The 10024-nt window shown below is 44.0% G+C and overlaps 1 protein-coding gene across 2 annotated transcripts; it reads right to left on the bottom strand.

Annotated features, from left to right (window-relative positions):
• Window positions 1-2186: 2186 nt before the first annotated feature.
• Window positions 2187-9378, bottom strand: LOC115132918 (keratocan-like). Of its 2 annotated transcripts, none has more exons than XM_029665640.2 (3): window positions 9140-9378; window positions 3202-4082; window positions 2187-3034 (listed from the first exon to the last, which is right to left on the bottom strand). In XM_029665640.2, exons 2-3 carry the CDS (start codon window positions 4067-4069, stop codon window positions 2865-2867), a joined length of 1038 nt encoding a protein of 345 aa, XP_029521500.1. In that variant the 5' UTR covers window positions 4070-4082; window positions 9140-9378; the 3' UTR covers window positions 2187-2864. The 2 variants fall into 2 exon arrangements, with proteins under 2 accessions (XP_029521500.1, XP_029521501.1); XM_029665641.2 differs by lacking the exon at window positions 9140-9378 and adding an exon at window positions 5788-5919.
• Between the last annotated feature and the right edge of the window lie 646 nt (window positions 9379-10024).

Genomic DNA, 10024 nt, shown 5'->3' with positions numbered 1-10024 from the left:
TGCCTGGAGGAGAACGGCCTCAGCTCTCCATACACTGGTATAACTCAGCTACGTTTCCTCCTAACCACAGGTCAGTTCTATCTTCAATTTCTATTGTTCAAGACTTGGACTGGGAAATCAAATCCTGTATCTGTGCTTGGGTCTTGGTGCAGCACAGTCAAGGCCCAATCAGGCAGAGGTTGGAATTAAATGCAGATCCAGGGTCAACTCACTTAATTCTAATTCCTAATGTTAAACCGATAGGAGGGAAATACAAACTGACCTAGGACCTGCTATTCCTACTTCCACCCAGGCCGGAGCAGTAGACACAGACTGGAAGTACCTTACTAGTTTTCATGTGTCAGTTTAATCCTACGTTTCTGGTTTTCTGGCCTCAATTTTCACTCGACCCCCCAAACCTATCTCTTTCTTTCTCCTCAAGTAACTGGAGTTTTTGCTGAGTGAGAGAAATTGAACTATGCTGGAATGCTGGGAATCGTTTGGAATCGTTTAGAATCATTGGGAATCGTTGGGAATCGTGCTACACCTGCTACCAGGAATGGTGACATACACTAAGTGTACAAAACATTAGGAACACCTTCCTAATATTGAGTTTCATCCCCTTTTGCCCTCAAAACAGCCTCAATTTGTCAGGGTGTTGAAAGTATTCCACAGGGATGCTGGTCCATGTTGACTCCAATGCTTCCCACAGTTGTGTCAAGTTGGCTGGATGTCCTTTGGGTGGTGGACCATTCTTGATGCACACGGGAAACGGTTGAGTGTAAAAATGACCAGCAGCATTGCGGTTCTTGACACACTCAAATTGCTGCACCTGGCACCTACTACCATACCCCGTTTAAAGGCACTTAAATATTTTGTCTTGCCCATTCACCCTCTGAATGGCACACATACACAATACATGTCTCAATTGTCTCAAGGCTTGAAAATCCTTCTTCAACCTGTCTCCTCCCCTTCATCTACACTGATTGAAGTGAATTTAATAACAGGTGACATCAATAAGGGATCATAGCTTTCACCTGGATTTACCTGGTCAGTCTATGTCATGGAAAGTGCAGTTGTTCGTAATGTTTTGTACACTCAGTGTATAGCTATGGTCAGGTGGAGTTCTGATTTTACTAACCCCAGAATGATTCTGAGAAGGTTAATTGATTCATATTTTAATCTGAGACTGTTACCAGCTAAAATATGAAGCTACAATCAATTAAAAACACCAACCATGAAAAGGAAAGAGAGATTTAGAGAGGGAGAGAAAGTTCTGAAGAAGGCGATATGAAGCGAGAGTGATTGATCACAACTGACACGAGGAATGCTTGCTTCTGGCATACAATATCAATCCCTGTCAATTCTTGCACGCTGTTGCATTACTGAGTGTGTTTGCCACTGTTGTGGTATTCCTGCAAGAATAGTACTCTGACTGTACTGTTGATTCCATCGGTCACCAAACATTGGCTATAGCAGAATGGTGGAAATGTGTCCTGAGAGAGATCATAAAGTGACAACACCGTCATGATATCATTACCAGGCCAGCGGCTTGGGAGTGCATTCTGGGAGATCTTAGCGCTCCAACTATTAAGCAGTAAGTCATAGAGACTACCGCAAATATGCACTCAAAGAATGTGTGGTTTCTAGGTCTCTGTGTGAGTGTGATTGAGTCTCTCTCTGTCTCTGTGTGTGTTTGTTAGTGTGATTGAGTCTCTCTCTGTCTGTGTGTGTCTGTATGTGTGTGTCTGTCTGTGTGTTTGTGAGTGTGTCTATAGAAGTGAAGGTGATTAATGTAACATATTTCTTCTTTCGTTTAATGTTTTTCCAGAATTTTTTTTTATTTATATTATTGACTGTATAAGGAATTCACAACTTAACAAAATGTAAGCATTCCAAAATTGCTTTGGCATTTGCGAAATACGTAAGATGACTGCAAAAAGGTTGACCCATTGAGTACAAAATGGAACTTCACATTTGAGACAGTGATCAAGAATTACGTGAATTCAGTGAAAACAGACAATGAAATAAATGAGCTAAACGTGAAAGAGCAAACAATTGCATGTTTGTGTGGACTAGCATGTGTCTAAAGTTAGCTCAACATATTCATATTCACAGAGAACTTGAAATTAAAAGGATTAGCATTTCATTTGGTTTCAAGTCGGATATCATCAATTCAAGGTATTCTGTCAGAGAGGAGCAGTATAAAATGTTTCAAAAGTATTATTTTGGTATTCACAAAAGATGATCTTCCATTCAAATAAAGAGAATGGGGACAACGAGTCATCAGAAGATTCAACATGCCTTAAATACATACGGTTAAAACAATATTCCTCTTATCTTGTCCCAATCACATTGCCATAGTAAATGATTGTCTTTTTTGGAAAAACACCATTTCAAGGTTTTCTACCACTTTCAGATCAATGTGTGCTGTATTGAAACAGCACACTCAGCAACTCAGACATACTGCACTATTGCATTAAGCACTTGTGACTATAGGACGAACATAAGGCACAACTAGTGGTCAAAAGACAGTAGTGCAGTCCAATCACACTATCTACAGATTGTCAGGTGACCTTCACCCAACAAGGTTGAGGTCAATTCCATTCCCATTCTACCAATTCAGGAGACTCAATTCAACAACTGAAAATGGCCCATTATTTTCTATTGACCAATTCATTGCATTAATTCTTAAATTGACAGAGTTTGGTTTGACCCTAACCCTGGCGTCTAACATGTAGTTGTCAACATAAGTATGCAAATGTGTAGTCCACAGATCAAAAATCCATATAGATTAGCATAGTCACTTCCATTCGTTAGTAATCATCTGCCCTTGGATCCAGGAGACTATAACTAGATGCGATTGGCTGGTGGAAGTGTGTTTCTTATATGACGATGGACCTGAGGAGACGGAAGCACATCATGAGGTCTCTGGGTATTGGTGGCTTGACCTCATTGCCATCGAGACGGAGGTAGCGGAGTTTAGGAGCGGTCTCAGTGACATAGCCCTCCAGAGCATCAGCCGACACAGGGCAGATATCAGATCCATTCACACCTGCAATTGCAAATACACCATCTTAGCAAAACGGTCATACAACTCATCAAAAACATTTTCCATTGATTATAATAATATAATTATCTGGATTTTAAACCAATCATCAGTTAACCATCCAGGCAATCAGTCAATGTATCAATGAAACTAGAACCATGTCAAAAACATACTCTTAATCTGGTTGTGGTCCAGGTGGAGGTGTTCCAGGCCTGAGGGGATCATAGGAACCTGAGTTAGCTGGTTATGGGACAACTGCAGGTCCAGGATGCTGGACATGTTGAACACGTTCTTGGGCAGCCCGCCGTTTCCCAGCTTGTTGCGGTTGAGCCTGAGGAAGGCCACCTTGGGTAGACCCTTGAAGTAGTCAGCGGGGATCTTCTCAATGGCGTTGTTGTCCAGGAAGAGCTGGGTGATGGTGATGGGGAGGCCCAGGGGCATGGTGGTAAGCTGGTTCTTGGCCAGGTTGATCTGGACCAGGTTTCTCAGGCCCTTGAGGCTCACCTCGGTCACTGCGTCATCCTGGAGCTTGTTCCCCTGCAGTTCCAGCAGTGTCATCCGATCCAGACCTGAGAACACCCCGGCGGGGATCTTGGAGATGCGGTTGCGGGAGAGGCGCAGCTGCTCCAGGCTGGAGGGCAGGTTGGCTGGGACGGAGCTCAGCAGGTTGTCATCCATGAAGAGGTGGACCAAGCGGAGCATGGCGGCCAGGGCACCCTCCTCTATGCCCTCGCTGGTGATGCGGTTGCGGTTGAGGTTGATCCAGCGCAGCTGCGTGGCGTTGCGGAGAGCATCTGTTGACAGTACGTCGATGAGGTTGTTCTGCAGGTACAGATACCATGTGTGTGGGGGGATGTTGGGGATGCGCTTCAGAGCCTTGTTGTCGCAGTAGACGGCATTGGGGAAGCTGGGCGGGCAGCGGCACTCTTTGGGACAGGCCTGTAACTGGGCCATATAGTCGCCGTAGGACATGTCAGGGCTCTGGGCCAGAGCGGGACCGACCAGAAGGAGGACGGAGGAAAAGGCCAGGAGAAGCGCCATCTTAACACTCAGCCTGGGGTAGAGGAGAGAGAAAACACATGAGATGAGACTGACTCTTATGCAAAACACAGACACAGATACAGGCACAGACACAAACCCTGAAGAGAAGATCAAGAACATGGTTGAACAAACACACCAACCCAAATGCACATATGATGATCTCTGCATGTTCCAAGATAGCTCAACATGGACCGGCTTGAGAACTACAGGTAGGTGTTAGCACTTCATTGTGACCTATCCTGTTTTTTTATAGGAGAGTCTCGTTTCCTCTCACCTTATTTTAGATTAAGTGCTTTCAAGTACAGATGAGCTTATTTGGACATGGTGCATTAAGTGTGCAAGTGTTCATCAAGCTGCCTTAAGTTCATTCACATGTAAACAACAACGATTCCAGGTGTCTCGTTAATTTAGTCCCTTATTGAAAAAACTGCCAGGCCTTCCATCAATGGCTAGCCCAAACTAGCCGTAGCTAGCTTCAAATCTCCTGCATTGAAGCAAGGTCATTAGCAATCGAGTTTACATTAAGTTAATGAGCGTTGGCACATCATGTGGTCAGGCCAGCTGTCCACTGGGTCCATGGGAGATTATAAGCTTTCTTAAGGACAGGACGCACTGCCAGGTCAGCTAATGGCCTTACACGAATACTTCTGATTGGATGCTAATCTGTCAAATCGGCACATGCAAGAGGTAGTTGAAGTTGGCCTGAGGTTGGGTGCTCCTTTAGGAGTAAAACACAGAGCAAACCAAATCCACCTGACTCTGTTGTGGATGAAGCACAATCTGTTACACCTGACATTGGTAATGAATTAAAGTACCCACCAACACACCTAGCCGTGGAATGCCATATAAACATTTATACATACGGTACACAGATGCATATAAAAGCAGATACATTCTCCACGCAATCATGACAGAGAAAGTGGAATTAACCTACATAGAAGAGGAAAAACATGGAGAAAAGAGGAACTGGGGATGATAGAGAGACAGGAAGCCAAAGTGACAAAGAGATTGACAGAGGCAGACAATAACTCAGAGGCATCTAAACTCTGCAATAGCACATCCACCCATCCTGTCCCAGAATGCTTGATTCCTCTCAACTGTCATCTGGTGCTGGTTTAAATTCTTGGTGTGTGCTCCACACGTTGGTCTGGAACTCATTTTCAACAGGCCTGGTTATGCCATGGCTGGGCCCACTTCAAAGACGTGGCCCGCTCACCTGTTCATGGGGCCCCTGGCATCTCGTATCTCACTGTATGGGGCCAAAGATCTATGGAACACCATGTGTCCATGCCTCTAACCTTAGAGACCCAACTGTTGGGTTAAACTTTCTACCTGACCATAATTATAGCTGCTAGTATTTAGTTTGGCCAAGGTCAGGAAAAGTTACTTTTACTTAACACATTTGTCAAATGGGAAATTCCTGTTAAGCAAACTGCCGTAAAGACCATAACTGGAATCTCTCCAGAGCCTCACTCGTTCAAAGCCTCAAATCCATTCACAAGCTCTGGTTTTTCAGTGCAATTACCTACAGTATAGTACAAATGAATGCAGAAAATCGCCAAATAAAGGTCCAGCCACTCAATGTGCCTCAACTTTCACCTCCCAGAACTGAACTCACATTGTCTTTGTGACCATTAGTTTGCAAGCAAAGTCAGATCTATACCTACTTTTCCTCAAACTGGAAACCCAATGTAATCGTCCCCTAGACCCACACGTACCTTTGAGTTCAAGTGATTTTCCAAAGTCTGTCTTTGCGCCCTGTTTCTGCCTTGCTCAAGAAATGTGGTAGTAACTGCAGTCCCAAACTCAGAGAAACACCTCTCACCTCCCCTGTATTTGTACCATCGGTGTCTTCATTCAGTTGGCGGGAACCCTTCATTGACAGTCACACTGTAGTTCCTCTCGGCCAATCAGAGGCCTGTAATCAGAGGTCATAATCCATGTGGTGATTTTTTCCCTGTTAAGCCTGCGACGGTGTGGTAGCTGAGGCTGTGAGACTTGGCCCACTCAAAATCAGGCTAATACGGGCCTATACTCACTATGAAACCACCCTAACCCTTCTGTCCACTCCCCGTTCTCCCATAGTTGGCACTTGGCATCATCTCTCTGTTTATGTCCTTCAGGTAAATGTCCTGCTGAGATCTCTAATGTTCTTAGCGCTAATCAGGCAGCGATGTCTGAATGGAACAACTCAACTCTGTTTGAAAGAAACAAATTTTTCTCCTCATTTTTTTTGTGCGGAATGGTGCAATAGCAATCCATGTGTTCCTCATAATAGTGACTTGGCCATAAAATCCCAGGAGAAATATGGTCACAGTGTCTCCTTGTGTTGGCATGATAAGGGATGTGCTGATGGCCCTCTTTTGGGCCAATTCACGACATAGGATAATCCCACTCACAACGTATGGCTTTGACAATGTCTTTCAGTCCTTGGTGTTCTTTCTGACAGTTCTCTGAATTGGAATTCAGAGAACTCCAAACAAATTATACACTGTGGGAACAAATGGACTTTTGCCAATGATTCAGATTTGTTTAAATCCTTTCTGATGCGGACCCACCCAACAATCTTCCAGCACAATCGGACACAATCAGACTCTGACCTTAAAAGACATCAAACCCAGTACAATTAAGTACAGATCGGTCTGTCCAGACATGAGACTTAATGGGGTGGGGTTAGAATGAAAATAAGGGGATTTAAAAGGTGTAGACTGGGTTGGCAAAGTGTTCTCAAGTTAGCATTGGGGTTGGGCTAGCTGGGATGGGTAGGTCATTTTGTTTTGCTTTGAAGCTGCCATAGGCCCACCTAATACCTTGGGATAATCCCATCTGATTGGCTTGTCCAGGTTGGAGCTAGCCTTGATCCAAGATGTGCCGCGAGAGACCAATAGGGATCGTCTCGTGTCTGGCAAGCTGCTAGTACACAATACAGTACCTCCTCAACACAATGTGAGAGGTAGAAACACTCTAACCCCTTAATGAACAGTGACTGTGCTTGAGTCACGGTGCCTATCTCCTCACAGGTTATTTGACCTCAATGGGAACAGACACCATGTTGCTTTCACTCAAAAATAGAAAAGTCCTAAAGTCCTGTTTTCAAAACCTGGAAGTTGCAAATCAGTGATGCATATTGTTTACGTCATGTCCACTTATAATGAAAATATGTGAGTTTCTGGTTTGGCATATACAGCATCTCATCTGACATGCTCTCAGATAACGGTCCACAGTTTGTTTGATCTCCATCATCATCACAAAACACTTCGCTGTTGAAAAGACACCCTCAGCATACGCCCACCACTCTATAGTGGTAGCAGTCTAGCAGAGCTGGTATATCAATAAAGATGGAGAAAGGTGTGGTCATTGCCAGAGTCAAGTGCTCCACACCTACACAATCATCCCCAGCTTCCAATTGGCTCATTCATCCCCCTCCTCTCCCCTGTAACAATTCCCCAGGTCGTTGCTGTACATGAGAACGTGTTCTCAGTCAACTTACATGATAAAATAAGGGTTACATTTAATTTAAAAAATCATCTGTTTCTCCTTAGAGGCACTTACACATCAGCAGTAACTATATAGTAAAACTGGTCATGAGAAATGTGCATGAAATGGACAAACAATAACAATTAATGAAGTGTTCTGCACTGCAAACCAACCACAGTAACTTGGCAATACTTCAGTCATGTTTTTACCTCGTCTTGATGGAAATCAGATGTCTCTAATCAAATGAAAGATTAGACTGCAGATATGCACCCCAAGGGAATCCATCCATTAGGATTTTCATGAGTATAACTACATTACTATTGATTTAATGGCAAAGTGACAACCAAGTTTTCATGATCTCACTGTATTAACTTGTGACTCTTCTGATTATGTTGCAGAATGGAACAAAGCAGGATGGAAAAACAAATGTTGGCCACTTCCTTGTTTGACAATCTGAAAAGAAACATGTGGAGGAGTATGATAATGTCAATTTCCTGGAAGAGGTTTCCAGTCAAAGCCAGCTATGTTAATTAGTTAAAGGACTGTGTTTGAACGGGCTTCAGTTGGGTTCAGCTCTACTTGATGACTGCGCTGAAATGAAATGGACTTCTCTCCAGCATTGATCAGAGGACATTCAGCTCAGTTACAGCTGTGTTAAACAAGCCCTGTGTCAACATAAGACTACAAGGCTCTGGAAAGCAGAACTATGTCTGGCATTGGAATATGAAACATGATGCAGTTTTTATCTCTGCAGATTTTACAATAGTATCTATGGATATTTACATGAGACTGATTATGGAATAAACTCTTCCACTTGGAAAGAACAGAGGCCCGCACACTGAATATGCTCTCAATTTACCACCTGCTCTTGACCTGATAATGTTCAGTGCTGGATTGAACCGTGGCCAGTAAAAAGGTGGTAATTTGGGAGCATATTCATAATGCAGGCCTCTGTTCCTTTCATGTTTCATTCTTTAGCCCAACACCTACGTTTTTAAGGATGTGTGTATGACCACAAACATTTCTATAAACTCTTCCACTGCTGTCATTATCAATCTGTTACTGCATTATTTCTTTCCACTAACAAACTTCAAAACATACTTTTCAAGAGAGACATTTAACTAAGAAACAATCTGCGAGTACACTTGTGCCAAAATCCTGTTCTAATTCTAATTGAATGGCAACACCCCCTGCAAGACTGCAGCAAACTGCACAAAATCCTGTTCTAATTCTAATTGAATGGCAACACCCCCTGCAAGACTGCAGCAAACTGCACAAAATCCTGTTCTAATTCTAATTGAATGGCAACACCCCCTGCAAGACTGCAGCAAACTGCACAAAATCCTGTTCTAATTCTAATTGAATGGCAACACCCCCTGCAAGACTGCAGCAAACTGCACAAAATACAGTTAGATCTCTTGAACACATTGTTAGTTTTTGGAACAGAAACTGGCAGCACAAGATCAAAGGTAAAGACCAGAACACTTCTCATATCAGTCTCTCCAGATGAAAATAATGCCCCCCAAAAGAAATGAACCGAAAAGGATGACCCATCCACACCCCTTTTAGCCCCCTCTTCAGGAAAAACAATACCTGCTTCTCCAAACGGTGTTTGTTGGTAGTGTATGGCCAGGTGATGCTTGGCTCAGGGGTAGTAGTGGTTGTCTGGTCCTCCAGTATTCTTCTCTGGTGCTGGTCCACAGTGCTCTAACAGTCTCAGTTGCTCCCTGCGACCAAGGAGGAGAGAAAGAGAAAGCCCTATTAGATTCTGTATTGTTTTTAATATTATTTCCTCAAGGCTGTACCTTTGACATCCACTGTTGGATCAGAGAGAGGGTGTGTGTGTGAGGGTGAGGGTGGGGGGTAAGATTGGGGGTAGGGGTGAGGGTGGGGGAGTGTGTCTGAGGGTGGGTGGGGGGTATGGGTGAGGGTGGGGGTGTGTGGGTGAGGGGGTAGGGGTGAGGGTGGGGGTGTGTGTGAGGGTGGGAGTGTACGGGTGAGGATGGGGGTGAGGGTGTGTGTGTGTGTGTGTGTGTGTGTGTGTGTGTGTGTGTGTGTGTGTGTGTGTGTGTGTGTGTGTGTGTGTGTGTGTGTGTGTGTGTGCATGTGTGTGTGCTGGTAAGGGTGGGGGTATGGGTTTGTGGGGATTGTCCTTTCGGAAGTGTTCATTGGCTACTTTTCACCAGCACAGCAGGGTTTTAAAGGACCAAAGAGTTTGTTCTGCTTTGTGTTTTAATTTTTATAATGGAAAAAATTATGGTGATACTGGTATTGTCCCGGCCCTAGCTGGAACGTCGACCTGTACCCAATCATTATCGCCATAGCAATGCACATGACCTCTTCATAGGTTATGTTTATCATAGTGTCAGTCCAGGACTGACTGGAGCTTAGGGAATCGTTCAGGCACCTTGATAACCAAGAATGTAAGGCTACTGAGTACTAACACTCACAGGCACTTAGTGACACAAACAGAGCAAC

The sequence above is a fragment of the Oncorhynchus nerka genome, linkage group LG8 (assembly GCF_034236695.1).
Source record: "Oncorhynchus nerka isolate Pitt River linkage group LG8, Oner_Uvic_2.0, whole genome shotgun sequence".
In the NCBI taxonomy this organism is placed as follows: domain Eukaryota; kingdom Metazoa; phylum Chordata; class Actinopteri; order Salmoniformes; family Salmonidae; genus Oncorhynchus; species Oncorhynchus nerka.
The sequence above is the reverse complement of the archived record's forward strand: the minus strand, read 5'-3'. Positions and strand labels throughout refer to the sequence as shown.